Here is a 20,647-nt window from a genome sequence, read left to right as displayed (position 1 = left end):
GAAGACAATAGAAGGGCATAGAAGGGCATAGAAGACAATAGGAGGGCATAGAAGCCAATAGAAGGGCATAGAAGCCTACAGAAGGGCATAGAAATGCATAGAAGTGCATAGAAGGGCATAGAAGCCAATAAAAGGGCATACAAGGGCATAGAAGCCAATAGAAGGGCATAGAAGCCAATAGAATGGCATAGAAGCCAATAGAAGGGCATAGAAGGGCATAGACAACAATACAAGGGCATAGAAGGGCATAGAACCTAATAGAAGGACATAGAAGCCAATAAAATGGCATAGAAGCCAGTAGAATGGCATAGAAGTGCATAGAAGATAATAGTAGGGCATAGAAGACAACAGAAGTGAATAGAAGCCAATAGAGGGGCATAGAACGGTATAGAAGCCAATAGCAGGGCATAGAACGGCATAGAAGGGCATAGAAGGGCACAGAAGGGCATGGAAGGGCATAGAAGGGCACAGAAGGGTGTGGAAGGGCATAGAAGGGCATGGAAGGGCATAGAAGGGCATAGAAGGGCATAGAAGTGCATAGAAGGGCATAGGAGTCAATAAAAGGGCATAGAAGCCAATAGAAGGGCATAGAAGGGCATAGAAGGGCACATAAGACAGTAGAAGGGCATAGAAGCCAATAGCAGAGCATAGAAGGGCACAGAAGCCAATAGAAGGGCATAGAAGTGCATAGAAGCCGATATAAGGGCATAGAAGGGCATAGGAGGGCATGGAAGGGCATAGAAGGGCATGGAAGGGCATAGAAGGGCATACAAGGGCACAGAAGGGCATAGAAGGGCATAGAAGGGCATAGAAGGGCATGGAAGGGCATACAAGGGCATAGAAGGGCATAGAAGACAATAGAAGGGCATAGAAGACAATACAAGGCCAAAGAAGGGCATAGAAGGGCATAGAAGCCAATATAAGGGCATGGAAGGGCATGGTAGGGCATAGAAGCCAATAGAAGGGCATAGAAGCCAACAGAAGGGCATAGAAGGCAATACAAGAGCATAGAAGGGCATAGAAGGGCAGAGAAGCCAATAGAAGGGCATAAAAGAGCATACAAGTCAATAGAAGGGCATAGAAGGCCATGGAAGGGCATAGAAAGGCATAGAAGGGCATAGAAGACAACAGAAGGGCATAGAAGACAATACAAGGCCAAAGAAGGGCATAGAAAGGCATACAAGGGCATAGAAGGGCATGGAAGGGCATGGAAGGGCATAGAAGCCAATAGAAGGGCATAGAAGCCAACAAAAGGGCATAGAAGCCAATAGAAGGGCATAGAAGCCAACAGAAGGGCATAGAAGGGCATAGAAGCCAATAGAAGGGCATAGAAGAGAATAGAAGGGCACAGAAGGGCATAGACGACAATAGAAGGGCATAGAAGACAACAGAAGGGCAAAGAATGGCATAGAACGGCATAGAAGGGCATAGACGCCAATAGAAGCCAATAGAAGACAATAGAAGGGCATAGAAGGCCATAGAAGACAATAAAAGGGCATAGAAGACAACAGAAGGGCAAAGAAGGGCATAGAAGGGCATAGAAGGGCATAGACGCCAATAGAAGACAATAGAAGGGCATAGAAGGGCATAGAAGACAATAGGAGGGCATAGAAGCCAATAGAAGGGCATAGAAGCCTACAGAAGGGCATAGAAATGCATAGAAGTGCATAGAAGGGCATAGAAGCCAATAGAAGGGCATACAAGGGCATAGAAGCCAATAGAAGGGCATAGAAGCCAATAGAATGGCATAGAAGCCAATAGAAGGGCATAGAAGGGCATAGACAACAATACAAGTGCATAGAAGGGCATAGAACCTAATAGAAGGTCATAGAAGCCAATAAAATGGCATAGAAGCCAGTAGAATGGCATAGAAGTGCATAGAAGGGCATAGAAGTGCATAGAAGATAATAGTAGGGCATAGAAGACAACAGAAGTGAATAGAAGCCAATAGAGGGGCATAGAACGGTATAGAAGCCAATAGCAGGGCATAGAACGGCATAGAAGGGCATAGAAGGGCACAGAAGGGCATGGAAGGGCATAGAAGGGCACAGAAGGTCGTGGAAGGGCATAGAAGAGCATGGAAGGGCATAGAAGGGCATAGAAGGGCATAGAAGCGCATAGAAGGGCATAGGAGTCAATAAAAGGGCATAGAAGCCAATAGAAGGGCATAGAAGGGCATAGAAGGGCACATAAGACAATAGAAGGGCATAGAAGCCAATACCAGAGCATAGAAGGGCACAGAAGCCAATAGAAGGGCATAGAAGTGCATAGAAGCCGATATAAGGGCATAGAAGGGCATAGGAGGGCATGGAAGGGCATAGAAGGGCATGGAAGGGCATAGAAGGGCATACAAGGGCACAGAAGGGCATAGAAGGGCATAGAAGGGCATAGAAGGGCATGGAAGGGCATACAAGGGCATAGAAGGGCATAGAAGACAATAGAAGGGCATAGAAGACAATACAAGGCCAAAGAAGGGCATAGAAGGGCATAGAAGCCAATATAAGGGCATGGAAGGGCATGGTAGGGCATAGAAGCCAATAGAAGGGCATAGAAGCCAACAGAAGGGCATAGAAGGCAATACAAGAGCATAGAAGGGCATAGAAGGGCAGAGAAGCCAATAGAAGGGCATAAAAGAGCATACAAGTCAATAGAAGGGCATAGAAGGCCATGGAAGGGCATAGAAAGGCATAGAAGGGCATAGAAGACAACAGAAGGGCATAGAAGACAATACAAGGCCAAAGAAGGGCATAGAAAGGCATACAAGGGCATAGAAGGGCATGGAAGGGCATGGAAGGGCATAGAAGCCAATAGAAGGGCATAGAAGCCAACAAAAGGGCATAGAAGCCAATAGAAGGGCATAGAAGCCAACAGAAGGGCATAGAAGGGCATAGAAGCCAATAGAAGGGCATAGAAGAGAATAGAAGGGCAGAGAAGGGCATAGACGACAATAGAAGGGCATAGAAGACAACAGAAGGGCAAAGAATGGCATAGAACGGCATAGAAGGGCATAGACGCCAATAGAAGCCAATAGAAGACAATAGAAGGGCATAGAAGGGCATAGGAGCCAATAGAAGGGCATAGCAGTGCATAGAAGGGCATAGATGGGAATAGAAGCCAATAGAAGGGCATAGAAGCCAATTAAATGGCATAGAAGCCCACAGAAGGGCATAGAAGGGCATAGAAGGGCATAGAAGCCAATAGCAGGGCATAGAAGGGCACAGAAGCCAATCGAAGGGCATAGAAGGGCATAGAAGCCAATAGAAGGTCATAGAAGCCAATAGAAGGGCATAGAAGGGCATAGAACCTAGTAGAAGGGCATATAAGCCAATAAAATGGCATAGAAGCCAGTAGAAGGGCATAGAAGCCAATAGAAGGCCATAGAAGGGCATAGAAGCCAATAGAAGGGCATAGAAGGGCATAGAAGCCAATAGCAGGGCATAGAAGGGCACAGAAGCCAATAGAAGGGCATAGAAGCCAATAGAAGGGCATAGAAGCCAATAGAAGGGCATAGAAGGGCATAGAAGGGCACAGAAGGGCATAGAAGGTCATAGAAGGGCATAGAAGGGCATAGAAGGGCATAGAAGACAATAGAAGGGCATAGAATACAGTAGAAGGGCATAGAAGACAATAGAAGGTCAAAGAAGGGCATAGAAGGGTATAGAAGGGCATAGAAGGGCAGAGAAGGGCATAGAAGACAATAGAAGCCAATAGAAGGGCATAGAAGGGCATAGAAGGGCATAGAAGCCAATAGAACCGCATAGAAGGCAATAGAATCGCATAGAAGGCAATAGAAGGGCATAGAAGCCAATAGAAGGGCATAGAAGCCAATAGAAGGGCATAGAAGGGCATAGAAGCCAATAGAAGGGCACAGAAGGGCACAGAAGGGAATAGAAAGGCATAGAAGACAATAGAAGGGCATAGAAGGGCATAGAAGGGCATAGAATCCAATAGGAGGGCACAGAAGCCAATTGAAGGGTACAGATGTGCACAGAAGGGCACAGAAGGGCACAGAAGCCAATAGAAGGGCACAGAAGGCCACAGAAGCCAATAGAAGGGCACAGAAGGGCACAGAAGGGCACAGAAGCCAATAGAAGGGCACAGAAGGGCACAGGAGGGCACAGAAGGGCATTGAAGGGCATAGAAGGGCATAGAAGTTCTTTCTGATGTCCAGTCTAAACCTCCTCTGGTGCAGCTTTGAACCAGTCCCACACATCCTATCACTGGATCCCAAGGAGAAGAGATCAGCACCTCTCTCTCCACCTCCCCTCCTCAGGAAGCTGTAGAGAGCAATGAGGTCACCCCTCAGCCTCCTTCTCTCCAAACTAGACAAGCCTAAATTTCTCAGCCGCTCCTCAGAGGACATGCCTTCCAGCCCTGCCACCAGCTTTGTTGCCCTGCTCTGGACACATTCTGAGTACCTTCACATCCTTCCCAAATTGTGGGGCCCAGAACTGCACGCAGCACTCAAGGTGAGGCCTCACCAACACTAAATACAGCAGGACAATCCCCTCTTTTGACCGGCTGTTTATGCTGTGTTTGAAGCACCCCAGGATGCTGTTTGCCCTACTGGGTGCCAGGGTACAACTGCTGACCAACCAGCACCCCCAGATCCCTTTCTACAGGTCTGCTTTCCAGCCACTCCTGTACCAATTTATACTTATGCCCAGCATCACTCTATCCTAGGTGCAGAATATGGCATTTTTACTTGTTAAATTTCATCCCATTAATAATAGCCCAATGCTCCAATCTATCTAGACCCCTCTGCAAGGGTCCCTGTCCCTCAAGGGAGTCAACAGCACCTCCCAGTTTGGCATTGCCAGCAAACTTGCTAACAGTGCTTTCAACTCCTGCAGCCAGATCGTTGATAAATATATTGAACAGAACTGGCCCTAAAATTGAGCCCTGAGGAACACTGCTGGTGACCAGTCACCAGCCAGATGTAGCCTCATTCACTACAACCCTTTAAGCTCTGCCCTTCAGACAGTTCTTCACCCAGTGCACTGTGTACCTGCTCACCTCACAGTTGGACGACTTGTTGAGAAGGATGCAGTGAGGAACAGTATCAAAAGCCTTACTAAAATCCAGAAAAACTGCATCTACTGCCTTCCGTTCATCCACTAGGCAGGTGACCTTATTGTAGAAGGGTATCAAATCAGTTAGACAGGACTTTCCCTTTATGAACCTGTGTTGACTGTGCTTGATGATTGCATTGTCCTTTAAATGCCTTTCAATAGCACCCAGTAAAATCATCTCCATAATTTTTCCAGGTACTGAGGTTAGATTAACAGGTCTGTAGTTTTCCGGTTGTTTCCTCATGCCCTTCTTATAAACTACAATAACGATTTTAACAAGGTTAAGTGAAGTGTTATACAATTAGGGTTGGTATGGCCTTGCTGAAGCACAGCTGATCATAACAATCCCTCCCCCTTCTCTTTCAGCCTGGAAGAGTTGGTCACTGTTGTGTTTAGAGGATGATAAAACCTCATCACTGCATTCGGTTTTCAGCATAGTTTGTGCTGTTCTTCAGCAGAGCTAACTCTCCACTCCAGACTTAAATTCAGGACTTAAATTTGCTGTTCTCTTGTTTCTGACAAAGAGACAGCTCTTCAGTTCTATCCAGCCACCTACATGCAAAAGCTCCTTAAATATCAAGAAACTTGACTAAAAAAAAAAAAAAAAGGGGGGGGGGGGGGTCCAGACACATTAAAAACATAATTAATGAGTCATGATTAAACAGCAGGTTTAATGATGAGCAAGAATAAACTGTAAAAAGCTGGAGGAGGCACACCCTATACATCCATCCTTTCCTGACAGACCTTCTGGCTCGCTTACCTGTTTAGGGTCAACAGTGGCAGCCGGGGACTCCAACTCTATTGTTACAGGACCATCATTCTGGATGTGTACCTGCATGTAGGCACCAAACTTGCCATCTGGAAAGGGAAGAGACAAGAAGTGCTGAGGACTCTTGGAAGGAAAACACATACCAAAATCTTTACCAAATGTGCTACTAAAACAAAACAAAAAAAAAATACATAAAAGGACAGCCAACTAACAAACTGCAAAAAACTATGAAGAGAAAAACAGTCTGTGTGCACCCAGCTATGTGGTCTGACATTCAGAGATGATAGAGCTAAGTACAGAAGTGTCCCCAAAACAAACCAAGTCTACAGATAACCAAGGTGCTCGCAGTTCAGGATAGTTCTCACAAGCAGGAGATGAAATTTTAAAGGATGGAAGAGCTAAACCTAAGGATCCAGTCCAGCTAACCAGTTGATGTTTTGAAGAAATCTCATATATAGGCAAAAGATAAAAAGACCTGAAGCCTACTCTGAGGCATTTGACATTGAATGCTCTAGAGCAGGGGACATTGGTGTGCAGCTCAGCCCCAATCTGCTACAGCAATTTCTACATTCCTGTTTGTAACCTAGGCTGTTCTTTGACAGAGTTTGGCAATAAGGGCAGAAAAAAAGACAGTGTTTACTCCCTCAACCCTATCTACTTCACAGGAATAGACTTCTGAAATCAGAAATGTCTATGGCATTTGTCATCAATGGCATTTATTAGCACACCAGCTGATGCACAAACCACATTTTTGGTAAGCATTTGAGAAGTTTCCATCACAACAGACCCATGACATTTTTATCTTGTAGAGTCTACAAAAGCCATCCCTTTATATGCTGTCTTCTCCTCACATCTTATTTTTCCTTGTGCAAACTTCCTTGCTCCATTTTTTCTAGTCCAGCTTTCTACTCCTCAAACTCACCCCACCCGTGGCTAAGCCTACTTGACTGCTCACTACCACATATTCTTTTCTCCTGTCCTGCAACCTAGAACTTCTTCTAGGGACAGCAACAAGAACAGACACTACCATACCAGTACAAATGCTTGGAAGATAAAAAGGTGTACTGCAGCAAGCAGACAGCAGTTAGCTAAAGACTGGAACAGTCTCACTTACCAGGAAGGCAAGCCTGGAGCCTGCCCAGGAACACACCTCAGATGGTGAGCAAGAACATGACAAAAGCCATAGGCTCAAACTTCAGTGGAGCAACCACCCACTGCAAATATTTACATGAGACTTTGTTTAGCTACACAGCAGCTTTCCATGGCAACATATGATGTCCCTGACTGAACAGAGGTAAAACCAAACTGTCCTGATTCTCCATGAACATGTTACTGGGGACAAAGAGCTCTCAAACAGTTTTCAGTCTTTCCCTGTCACATCTTGTAAGTCAGAGAGAAGTCTGATTTTTGTTTAAAAGAAAAAGGAAAGAGAAAAGGCATGTTCAGGCCTGTCCAACACATATGGGCTGTAAGGGGAGGCAGCGGGTCTGCCACCAGCCTGACTGAAGAAGAATTTAGCCTTGATGAAATTCCAGTGTATCCGTGAGGGGCCGGAAAGTCCCGAGAAGAGCTGAACAAGCAAGATAAGAGAAACTGTGAGCTGAGAAACAGCACAAAGAAGCTGCAGCTCTGCACGTCTACATAGAGCACAAGGAAGAAAAAGAACTAGCCAATAGTAATGTTGAGAAACAACTTTATGACCAATAAAAAGAGCACACAGTATTGTAATGAGGATATATAAGAAGAATGTGAATAATAAAAAGAGAGACATTGCTTGCACCAGTTTTTTGTTGTCATGTCTGTCTCTACTGCGACAATGGGCCATATCACAACAGATCTACTGCCCAATTGCTTTTCCAAAGGCTGTATGCCAGAAGCCACACCATGAACGACAGATACAAGCTCTGGCAAAGCCAAAAACTATAGCACTGCACAAGAGTCTGCTGCCAGTAGTCCAGCAGCCAACAAAAAGGTTCCTGGACTGATCACTAAAGAGTCACAGCAACACAAACACCAATGGGAAGGGGGCAAGAGCATGATTCAAGGAAGTAATTCTATGAAAAGGACTCTGATTCCCTGAACAAAAAGCTGCACAATTTTACCAGCTGCACTCCTCAGACATTTTATGCCCCACAGAGGAGGTGGCAGTGATATAGATATATTAAGAAAGTTAAGCATAACTGTAAAATAGTTAGCTATAGTAAACTTAAATTGTACTTCAAACTAAAATTCCTTTAAGCTGTAAAAGCAAGGCATCTCTGAGCTGTAAAAGCAAGGCATTTCTGAATTGTAAAACAAGGACAAAGGACTGGGGCCTCTGACACCTGGAGATGGAGGACATCTGCATACCCGGAGATGGAGGACACCTGCACCTCCCCCACTGCAGACGAGGGGCACCTGTGATTTGCAACCCAAAGGATGACTCCCCATTCAAGGATATGCATCACACATCAAACCGAGAACCAAGGAAGATGGCACCGATCAAGGATGCGCATCATATCCCGTTTCGACAAGATGGAGGAAAGCATGACAATGTTGATAAGCGGATGACATCAATCTCAAGGATACACATCACGTCTCAGACAAGACGGAAGAGACTGTTAATACAGAAAATTCTAGGACTAATTACACATCATTATGAATATGTATGTTTGTATTGTAAGACCTCGTGGATATGTATGAGATACCTGCATTTAAGTCGGGGTTTCACTGGCTTAAGGTGTGCATGTTTGGTGGAGAGATCCCCCATGCACCCAGCGCTGAAATAAAGAATGCCTGCTTTCTAACACTCTGACTTCTGAGTTTTAGAGAGTTCTTCTCCGACCAACTTTTACGGTATCAGTTTTGGCGACCCAGATGGGACTCTGCTTCTGAAGCTCTACAGATCCTGGGATCACGGAACCTCAGCCGGCACCGGGATTTCTCGGAGAGGGACCCTGATCCCTGGACTGAAGGGCCAGAAGTAAGAACTTCAAATTGTAAGTAAAGGCATTCTTTCAGGATTTTAAAATTTTCTGTTTTTCTGGTTTCCTGCTTATAAGTGGCAGGTGCATAGCTGTGCAGAATAAACGGGGGGGGGAGCGCCCCGAACGGGCCCACAAGGGGAATATAGCTCCTTAGCATATGCTCTGGTTGTTTGGTGTATTTGGTAACTTTGTAAGAAGTGAACTTTGTTTGGTTTGTTTAAGCAGCTGCTGTGAAACAACTGTCTTTAGCTCTCAAACTTGTGTGATTGTGTGAGTGGTGTGTGAGACGTGAGACGTACAATTACGTACGAAGCGAGTGCAGAGTCCTGATCTGCGGTTCTGTTATCTCACAAGAGGTGCAGCCAGAGACAGACAAAGTGATTGTTGATTTAATTATTTAAATATTGTATTCGATACATGCATATACTTTTGCTGCTATTGTGTATACACATTTTCTTGCTGCTATACTGATATATATCTTATTTGCTCTGTACAATGGGGGCTGGAAGTTCTACGGGTGGAATAGTAAAGAAATCCCCCTTAGGCTGTATATTACGGCATTGGAGGCATATTGGAGGTAGTGGGGGTTCTCCCAAAAAGGAGGATTTGATAAAATATTGTAATCAATGGTGGCCACTATATAAGCTGGATGAAGGGGAAAAATGGCCAATTAATGGGACTTTAAATTATGATACCTTGCTACAACTAATGCTTTTTCTGAGAAGGGAAAGAAAGTGGGATGAAGTAATGTATGCTGATATGTCTTTCACACTACGGCAACATCCAGAGTGGCAGAAAGCGTGTGGAATTAATCTTGCCCCATCAGATCCCCTTGTCCTGGCATTAGAAAAAGACAAAAGGGGCAAGACGGAATTAAAAAGGTGCTGCTCCGCATGTAGTATAGGGCAGAGGTGCTTAAAGTGGACTCAGGAAGAGATAGAGGAAGATTTAGACCTGTTGACTGCACCGAGATTACGAATAACTGACAGGCAGGCTGAAGCAAGGCAGGAAAGAAGTGATGAGTCAGAGGAGGCAGTGGAAACAGAAAGCTCCACGCCTATTTCAGAAAGAACTCGGAGTAGACAGAAAACAGAGCTGCCAGCTCCTTTACAAGCTCCCTTGCGGCAAGCAGTTGGGAATAGCGGCCCGGTCTTTATAAAAGTTCCATTTTCAATTTCTGATTTAAACAATTGGAAACTAGCTGCTGGAAATTATAGAGAAGATCCGGAGAAAGTCGCCAGTGCATTTGAAATGATAGTTAAAACTCAAAATCCAGATTGGCAAGATATCGAGGCAATACTACAAGTATTGTTTGATAGCACTGAGCGAGAAATGATTTGGAGGGCAGTGCGATTACATGTGGAAGGTCAAATAGCCACAAACGCATTGCAGGGGTGAGTGGAACAGCACTTCCCCCTAGTAGATCCAAACTGGAATCCTAATAATCCAGATGATAGAGAAGTGATTATACGTTACCAAAAATTAGTCATATTTGGGATACGGCACGCAACTCCAAAAGCTGTTAATTGGTCTAAATTATATGAAATCAAGCAAAATAAGGACGAATCTCCAACTGATTTTTAAATCAGCTAAAAGAAGCGGCTAGAAAATATACTACTCTGAGAATTGAATCAGAGGAAGGGGCAGGACAGCTGGCTTCCCTATTCATGGGACAGGCCACGGACGACATCAGGTGAAAACTGCAGAGACTGCAGGGGATAGAGGCTAGAGATCTAGGAAAGATGCTGGAAGTAGCATGGATGGTATATCGAAATAGGGAGGAGGAGACACAGAAGACTAATGCTAAGTTAGTAGCGGTTTTGGATGATATTCAGAAGAATCGGGGACGGTTTGTGAACACAAGAGGTGGGACACAAAGCAGGGGAAGCGGAAGAGCACTGCCAAATACTCTGAGCATGAATCAGTGTGCCTATTGTAAAGAAAGGGGACACTGGAAAAGAGAATGCCCAGCATTAGCGAAGAACAAAGGAGCAGCACCTATAGTAACATTAGAGGACTGAAGGGGACCGGAGCACTCTCTCCCAGCAGAGCCTCTGGTTACAATTGAGCTGGGAAATGAGGCAGTAGAGTGCCTAATAGATACAGGGGCAACCTTTTCAGTTTTAAATACAAAAGATCATGAATTAGGGGATAATATGATAAAAATAATTGGTGCAACGGGAAAAGCTGAACAGAGGCCCTTTTTCAAACCATTAAAATTTAAAATTGGAAAACAATGGGTAACACATGAATTCCTCTACTTACCGGGAGCTCCAAAACCTCTAATAGGCAGGGACCTGCTAGAAAAATTGGAGGCCGAAATTAAATTCAAAAATGGAGAAGTAGAAGTATTAATACCAGAATCTAAATATGTCCAGGCTTCAATATTTTTGTTGCAGAAAGATAAAGAAAATAAAGAAGAGATTCCAAAAGAAGTAGAAGAAGCAGTAATCCCTCTTGTTTGGGCTGGAGAGGTACCGGGGAGGTCCCAGATAGCCGAGCCTGTGAAAATAGATGTAAAACCAGATTCTACACCGGTAAGATTGAAACAGTACCCCTTAAAGATTGAAGCTAGATTGGGATTGTTACCTCTCATACAAAAATTTTTAACACATGGCTTAATAAGAGAATGTGAATCTAAATACAATACCCCAATATTGCCAGTAAAGAAAGCAGATGGGAAAACATATAGGATGGTTCAGGATTTGAGGGCAATCAATCAAACAGTACAGGATATCCATCCAGTTGTGGCAAATCCTTATACTTTACTGACCACACTGACAGATAAGCAAGGATGGTTTTCTGTACTAGATTTAAAAGATGCCTTTTTCTGCATTCCCGTGGCCCCAGAGAGCCAAGACCTATTTGCCTTTGAATGGGAAAATCCAGAAACCGGGAAAAAGACCCAATACACTTGGACAGTGCTTCCACAGGGATTTAAAAACAGTCTGACGATTTTTGGAAATCAACTTGCCAAAGAACTTGAGGGTTGGCGACTAGAAAACCGGGAAGGCTTTGTTCTACAGTACGTAGATGACATCCTTATAGCTGGAGAATCCAGGGAAGAATGTTTGCAGTTAACCATTAGCCTTCTGAATTTCCTGGGAATGAGTGGGTATCAGGTGTCGCGAGAAAAAGCCAAAATTGCCCAAGAGACTGTAATGTATTTGGGCTTTGAGATTTTTAAAGGACACCAGCAGCTGTCAGTCGAAAGGAAGAAGGCCATCTGTCAACTCCCAGAACCCAGGACTCTCCGAGAACTGCGGACCTTCCTTGGGATGACCGGTTGGTGTTGCTTATGGATTGATGACTACGGACTAATGGTGAGACCGTTATATGAAATATTAAAAACCTCTGCTGATTCCTGTTTAGCATGGACTAGAGAAGGAAGACAGTCCTTCAAAGAACTAAAACAATCGCTGTTAAAAGCACCAGCGCTAGCATTGCCAAATATTGAGAAGCCTTTTGAACTGTTTGTGCATGAAAGGAAAGGAATAGCCTTAGGGGTGCTGGCACAATTTCTCAGGCCCTTACGACGAGCAGTTGCTCACTTCTCTAAGCAACTAGATACCACGAGTCAGGGGTGGCCAGGATGCCTGAGAGCAGTAGCAGCAACAGTCATGTTAATACAAGAAGCTCGGAAGTTTACCCTAGGGCAGCACATAACTGTATATGTACCCCACATGGTAATTTCAGTTTTGGAGCAGAAAGGGAATCACTGGCTATCCCCGAGCCGAATGCTTAAATACCAAGCTGTCCTACTAGACCAGGATGACACAACCTTAAAAACAACAACTATATTAAACCCTGCAACCTTCCTGTCTGGTGATTTAAAAGAGGCAAAGGAATAGGAGCATGACTGTCTGCGAACCATTGAAGAAGTATATGCCAGCAGAACAGACCTAAAAGATACACCTTTGCCTGATCCTGATTTAGAACTATATACAGATGGGAGTAGTTCTGTTATAAATGGACAGCGTGCATCCGGATATGCGGTGACTACTGTGACCAATGTCATAGAAGCTGAACCATTGTCACCGAGCGTATCCACTCAAAAGGCTGAACTAATTGCTCTGATGAGCATTAGAACTGAGCAAAGAAAAGAAAGTAAATATCTGGACTGACTCGAAATATGTATTCGGAGTAATCCATGCCCATGGAGCTATATGGAAAGAAAGAGAACTTTTAACATCACAGGGAACAGCAATCAAACATAAGGAAGAAGTCCTGAGGCTCCTTGAGAGTGTACAGCTGCCTGCGGAAGTCGCTGTAATGTATTGCAAGGCACATCAGACAGGAGACAGCGAACAGCAATGTGGAAATAGGCTGGCTGATGAAGCTGCCAAACGGGCTGCACGAAAAGGCATCACAATAGGAGTTCAGGCACTAGTCCCAGAACGTCAGTTAGATTTACCTGAGCATCCGATATATGATAATCAAGATTTAAAACTGATTGAAAAATTAGAAGCCGAAAAGAAAGTGGGTGGGCTGTAACAGCTTCAGGTTTAGTAGTAGTCCCATACACCTTATTATATGAGGTGGTAAAAAAGGAACATAACTCTGCTCATTGGGGTACTGAGAATCTTCTGAAACATTTACAGAAATTTATAATTGGCCGAAATATGGTAGAAACCATAAGGTCAGTTACAGAGAGGTGTGAAATATGTTGTAAAAACAATCCCAAAACACAGAATAAGATACACTTTGGAAAAGTGATAGAAGGGGGAGCTCCAGGAGAGTATTGGCAAATTGACTTTACTGAATTACCCAGAAAAAGAAGTTTAAAATACTTATTGGTGTTAGTAGATACATACACAGGATGGCCAGAAGCTTTTCCCTGCCGCACCAACAAAGCGCGGGAGGTTGCAAAAATATTACTAAAAGAAATAATTCCCAGATTTGGAGTGCCAATAGGCATGTCATCAGATAGGGGTCCTCATTTTATAGCATCTATCATCTCAAGAATATCAAGTGTATTAAATATTGCTTGGGACTTACATACCCCCTATCGACCACAAGCAAGTGGGAAAGTAGAGAGAATGAATTACACCCTTAAATTACAAATAAGCAAATTGTGTCAGGAAACTTCAATGGACTGGACACAGGTTTTACCCCCAGCTTTGCTGAGAATAAGAGTTCAACCAAGGGGTAAACACCGACTGAGTCCATATGAACTTCTTTATGGAAGGCCATATCAGATTCCAGGTTTACCTGGAGAAATGAAAATTCAGGGAGAAAATGATCTGTCAAAATGCATGATTCTCCTGGGGAAAGTTATACAGGAAATAAATAAGTCTGTTGTAATAAATAGATCATTAAACCTCGTTTCACCAGTTCATTCCTTTCAGCCAGGAGATTGGGTCTACCTCAAATCATGGACCTCTGATCCACTACAAGAGAAATGGAAGGGACCTTATCAGATTTTACTAACAACGTATACTGCTGTTAAATTAAACGGCAAGGACCCTTGGATACATTATTCGCGAGTGTGGCAGGTGCATCCGCCCAGTGAAAACAGAGCTTCCTGGTTGTTGAAACGTGGCAGCTTTTGGCTGACTTTGTTTTCAGGGTCTCGCGGTAGTTGAGACCTTTGACCAATGGGAGCCGCTATTGACTACAGGTCAGATTCGGCCTGGGTATAAACGGAGTCCCTTGGGGGAGCCATTCTGAGCTCGTCCCCTGGAGCTGCATGCTGCGGTCAGGACTCTCCCCTTGGGTCAGGACGCTGCCCAAGGAAACTCCTCGAGGTACTTTGGGTCGGGACGCTGCCCTGAGCAGGTCCTCGAGGTTGAGAGCCCTCACTTTCTAGGTGAGTGATAGAGCATTTTGGGTTGTCGTTAAACCCTAGGTAGTGAAGTTTTGTTTACGTTTAGGGTTGTCGTTAAACCCCTAGGCTGTGAGGCTTTGTTTTACGTTTTGGGTTCTCGTTAAACCCACGAAGTGAAGTTTACGTTTGGGGTTGCCGTTAAACCCCTGGGGTGTGAGGTTTTGTTTTACGTTTCGGGTTCCCGTTAAACCCCAGGAAGTGAAGTTTGCGTTTGGGGTTGTCGTTAAACCCCCGGGGAGTGGGGCTTTGTTAAGTATTTTGGGTTATTGTTAAACCCCAGAAAGTTATTCTGTTCTCCTCTTGTGGACATCCGGATCTGTAATCTACGGAGAGCTGACTGGTGGTTTTATGAAAAAAATAAATCTATTTATTTTTTTAAATTGGTGGTGGGTTGCTTATTTGGAAGTCTCCGTAACAATTGGCAGGATGTCAATAGAGGAGTTGTTACAGAAATATAGTCATGCCCCTTCCCCTTTAGAGATACAGTGGGCAAAAGAGAGGCGGCTTGACCCGGTAGAAGTTGTGAGAAAGTTGAAACAGAGCCGGGGAAGTTGGTGGATAAGCAGAAATGAAGGAAAAATGTGCGCCATATTAGGTGCTTGCTTGACTCAGGCGCAGGATTACTTTGCAGCAGTGGAGAGCGTAAAGGGACTGTTGGAGCTGTCGGAGGGAGTACAAAAGGCGGCTTGTATTCAGGCGATGGATGAGAGAGGGCGGTGTGGAATTCCGCTTGCGGCGCCGGGTGGATCCCAGCCACCTTAAACCTCTCATCAGAGGGCTCCCGGATGCCTTAAAGATACATATCCAGTCCCTTAGAGAGATGGGCTGGACTGATTTGAGTGGGGGTGGGGGTGAAAATCAGAGGGTTCGACAAGTTAGTCGAACAGCTTCCCCCGCTGAACAGCCTGCTCGTAGAGAGTTTGAATTGCCCCGAGATAAGTTAGGCCGATTTTATGAGTCAGGAAGGAATGATCTTTGGCAGAAGGCACTGGCACTGGGGGTGCCCCGGGCCGGGTTGCATGGGCGGTCTACTGATAATATCTTAAAGTTGGTGGAATTGCTGGAGGGGAAAACTCGAAAACAAAGGGAAACACAGGTAACTGTACTCCCTCAGGAAGGGAAAATTAACCCTTTTGTGGTATCGAGGGGGGAGTTGAGAGAGTTAAAAAAACTAGTAGCTGCGGTTTGGGGATCGGGCCGCCAACTCCGCATGGTGAATTCCTGCCAATGATCCGCTGATAAGGAACCTTATATATATATTCCTGTGGGTCCTAAACGGATAAGTTTGAAGTTTTCAATTGACATAGGGGCTCAAGTTAGTGTTTTAAATAGACAACAAGCCACTGAGTTAGAACTTAAACCATCGAGGAAATTTACAAATATAGTAGGTGTGACGGGGGCAATAGAAAAATGTCCCCTAGTGAGAACACAATTTTGGTTACCAGGGAAAAAAAGGATGACAGTGTTGGAAGTGGCTTTAAATCCTTGTAAAGGAAATATATTGGGGTTTGATGTTTTGGCAAGTAAACAGTGGTGTTTGCCAGATGGCAGAGTGTGGAGTTTTGGAGGTAGGGGTATAGGAACTGTTCATGTAAAAACTTTGCAGGTTGCTCTTTTATTGCCACAATCTAAAGTGACCTGTGTTTTACAGTGTTCACTGTCAACTGCTGCTAAACAGGGTATTTTAGAGGTGATTAATGATCTTGAAAAAGGAGGAATTATAAGTCGAACACATTCCCCTTGTAATTCTCTAGTTTGGCCAGTCCGTAAGCCAGATGGGCATTGGCGGTTAACAATTGATTATCGGAGATTGAACAGCAATACTCCACCTTTAACAGCTGCTGTCCCAAGTATATCATCAGTAGTAGCAGCAATACAGGTAGCTGCTCATTTATGGATGGCTGCTTTAGATGTTAAAGATATGTTTTTTATGATTCCTCTGAGTCATGAAGATAAGCCTCAGTTTGCTTTTACCTGGGAGGGGATTCAATATACTTTCAATCGATTCCCACAAGGGTATAAACGTTCTCCCACTATTGCTCATAATACTTTGGCCAAGCTTCTTGATATGGTGGATTTAAGGGAAAGAATGTTGTTTTCGCACAATAAGCCTGATGGGAAGGGCAGGAGCGATTCACCAAAGCAATCAACAAGAGCAATTCACAACCATTGAAATCCCTGGCCTAGGGCTAGAAGGCAAGTGATCTTTTTGTTAACTGTGATGACCCAGTACTTGGAACTGGCTTTAGATGGATGCAGATACCGAAAGACTTGGCTCGAACTTTTCCATCTTAGTACGCTTGCGTGATGAGCTCATGCATATTAACTTCTCCACCCTGGAGAAAGCCAAGGTTCATTTCCATGAACATGCGATGTACGAACACATACATGAAGTGGCGTATCGGTAGGCGGTTCGGGAAGTCTGTACACCCTGTAGTACTCAGCCAATGAGGAATCAGGGGAGGGAACTGGCGGTTGGGAGAAAGGGATATAAACCATTGCATGATGGCTGGTAGGTGCGTTCACTTGATGGGGGCGCCCGGTCTTGCAAGAACGTAATAAAGAGTGCTTCACACCGCATCCTGTCTGAGCTATGGATAATTGGCAACTGAGCGTTTCTCACAGTGGAGATGCTGTTGGGTGTTCATATATATCAGTATATAGATGATATATTGGTGGGTGGAAATATTAAAGAACAGGTAGGACAAGTGGTTGAGATTATTTGGGACCTGTTAACTAAAAATGGGTTAGATATTCCATCTTTTAAGTGCCGAAGTCCCGGACAAGAAATTAAATTTTTAGGAGCTTGGTGGGTGGCTGGAGCAATTGTAGTACCTGATCATATTTTATCAGTTATTGAGAAGGGACAGATACCAGCTAATAAGGTAGAACTGCAGCAACTGTTGGGTTATTGGAGGAAGCATATACCAGGGTCTTCGGTAACTGCCTGCCCTTTATATGATTTGCTTCGGAAAAATAGAGCATGGGACTGGACGTTACAGTATACAGAGGCCCTGAATGTTTTAAAGGATGAACTTAAAACTTATCAGAAGTTGGGGCCCTTACATCTACAGGATTCGTTGAGAGTGGAGTGGGGATTTGCAGAACACGCCTCTTATTGTGGTGTGTTCCAGAAGGGACCACAAGGACCGGTTAGACCTTTGTTATTTTCTTCCACTTCATTTAAGGAGGCTGAACGGCGGTATACAGAGTGGGTAAAGGGCCATGTAAGAGATGGAACCCCTGCTGCAAAATGGAATCAACAAGTAGATCATTTGGCCCAAATTAGGGTAGTTAATAGTGACAAAGGAGATTGGGATCGGCTGGTTGAGTGGCTACATATTAAGCGAGGTCACTCAGGGAAAATAGATCTTTATTATGGGTGTCGGTTCTGGGGATGGCCTGTGCCAATGAAGATGTGTGAAGCAATTCTTATGGCTTGTCCACAATGTCAAGTGAGGCTTAAGATTAACCATCCAAATCAAGCACCAGCCCAACATATTAAAGAAGGTAAGGCACTTTGGAGCACCTGGCAAGTTGATTATGTTGGTCCTTTAAAGCCATCTCATGGAAGAAGGTACATCTTGGTGGGAGTAGAGGTGGTATCAGGACTAACTATGGCTACAGCTATTAATGTAGCTACTGGAGGCCAAACAATCTGAGTTTTAAGAGGATGGTTTGGCATTTTGCCCATTTCTGAATGTATTCAGAGTGATAATGGGTTACATTTTACAGCTGCAGTGGTGCAAGACTGGGCACGAGGGGAAGGTATCGAGTGGGTGTTTTATACACCATATTACCCTCAAGCCAATGGCATGGTTGAGCGATATGTAGGCCAGCCTGTCATGGTGAAGTTGCCCTTAGTTGGCATTGTGTCTATGGTCCTGGTAAAATCTAGGGGTTTACATGCCTGGGAGGCTTTAGATAAAGGTGAGGAAACCCACCGAATTAGTGTCCAATGGATAATCCCTGATTTTTAACTCGATGCCCGGGTTTTGATCTGAGGCCTAGTTTTGTTTTTTTTTATTAGGACCTCGGAATGGATGATGTCGACATCTTGCCTGGCTGTGGGGATCCATATGGACAATCAAGATCCTGATGACAACGGGGTGGTGAAGGAGTCTTGTGAAATTGACAGCCCTCAGAAGAATATGATTGGACTTGGTGTTGTTATACTGGGCATTGATTGTTTGTTTTGTTAGAATGGTTAATCGCCTTTTCAATTTTGACTGTATAATTACCTAGGGATGACAATCCATAATGAGCATGGAGACTCACCGGACCGCACTCCCTTTTAACCTTGGAGACAAGAGGTGACTGCGCCACCACACCAAGGAAACCAGCCGAATCATGACTGTAGTCACGGGGTGGATTGTAGCAGGTGCATCCGCCCAGTGAAAACAGAGCTTCCTGGTTGTTGAAACGTGGCAGCTTTTGGCTGACTTTGTTTTCAGGGTCTCGCGGTAGTTGAGACCTTTGACCAATGGGAGCCGCTATTGACTACAGGTCAGATTCGGCCTGGGTATAAACGGAGTCCCTTGGGGGAGCCATTCTGAGCTCGTCCCCTGGAGCTGCATGCTGCGGTCAGGACTCTCCCCTTGGGTCAGGACGCTGCCCAAGGAAACTCCTCGAGGTACTTTGGGTCGGGACGCTGCCCTGAGCAGGTCCTCGAGGTTGAGAGCCCTCACTTTCTAGGTGAGTGATAGAGCATTTTGGGTTGTCGTTAAACCCTAGGTAGTGAAGTTTTGTTTACGTTTAGGGTTGTCGTTAAACCCCTAGGCTGTGAGGCTTTGTTTTACGTTTTGGGTTCTCGTTAAACCCACGAAGTGAAGTTTACGTTTGGGGTTGCCGTTAAACCCCTGGGGTGTGAGGTTTTGTTTTACGTTTCGGGTTCCCGTTAAACCCCAGGAAGTGAAGTTTGCGTTTGGGGTTGTCGTTAAACCCCCAGGGAGTGGGGCTTTGTTAAGTATTTTGGGTTATTGTTAAACCCCAGAAAGTTATTCTGTTCTCCTCTTGTGGACATCCGGATCTGTAATCTACGGAGAGCTGACTGGTGGTTTTATGAAAAAAATAAATCTATTTATTTTTTTAAATTGGTGGTGGGTTGCTTATTTGGAAGTCTCCGTAACAGCGAGTCAAGAAAGCCCCAGCACCATGGACGTCTCAGGAAGAGGCCCCTTTAAAGCTTCGGCTCAAAAGACAATAATTATCTTGCTGCTACAGTTGGTAATGTACCGAGGGGGTACCTCACAAAGTTTAGGAACGTTATGGAATGATAATACTCATATACAATTGATAAAGCGGGTGGCATTAGCAATCAATATGAGTGAATGCTGGGTGTGTGCTAAATTTCCAAGACATAGCTCTGCTGCAAATCTCTCATTGATCAGCCTTCCCATTCCTTTCAATACTACTTGGAACAATCTTTGGGAATCCCCTAGAAAATATTTTAAAGAACAAAATGAGGACCCACAAACTTGGATGATTAGAACTCCTCAATTAAAGGAAAAAGTTAAGTGTGTCACAGATCGAAAAACCACCCTTCAAGGTAATAACTCAGTGGGAAATTATCCTCAGTGTGATTGATATTTCCAGATTCACTTACCAAAAAGACATGAAAATTTAAGAGACTTATACTGGAAAGTCCCAAAAGGAAAAGGTTGGTATTGGCTTTGTGGGAATATAGCTAGAAAGTCACTACCCCCTTGGTGGACTAGAGCCTGCACGTTAGGAATAGTCCTTCCTCAAATTAAAGTAGTACCCCAATTACACGGATTAAGCTGGGCCAAAGTTCATATTGGAAGACAAAAGAGAAATATTCCAAATCCATTAGTTATTCGTCCAACTGCTTTTCACTCTTTTGTGAGATGGCTCATTCCTGCACTGGGGGTCAGTGAACTAGAAAAAACTATAGTAAATATTTCTGGGGTAATGGAAGAAATTGGGAACGCTACAACAAATGCAATTGGGGCATTACAGAGAGAAGTTACAGAGCTTTCTAAAATCACTCTCC

At 44.4% G+C, this 20,647-nt stretch overlaps 1 protein-coding gene across 2 annotated transcripts in view; it reads right to left on the bottom strand.

The window, feature by feature from the left end:
* Window positions 1-20,647, bottom strand: part of DTD1 (D-aminoacyl-tRNA deacylase 1) — a 166,113-nt gene that overhangs the window by 129,867 nt on the left and 15,599 nt on the right. For both annotated transcript variants that reach the window (XM_074817623.1, XM_074817624.1), the window contains exon 4: window positions 5,833-5,930. In XM_074817623.1, the coding sequence (XP_074673724.1) occupies window positions 5,833-5,930 (98 nt within the window). The remainder of the gene's footprint in view (window positions 1-5,832; window positions 5,931-20,647) is intronic.

This window comes from Strix aluco, chromosome 3, assembly GCF_031877795.1.
Source record: "Strix aluco isolate bStrAlu1 chromosome 3, bStrAlu1.hap1, whole genome shotgun sequence".
NCBI lineage: Eukaryota > Metazoa > Chordata > Aves > Strigiformes > Strigidae > Strix > Strix aluco.
Note: the sequence above shows the minus strand (reverse complement) of the source record. Positions and strands in the feature narration are given on the sequence as shown.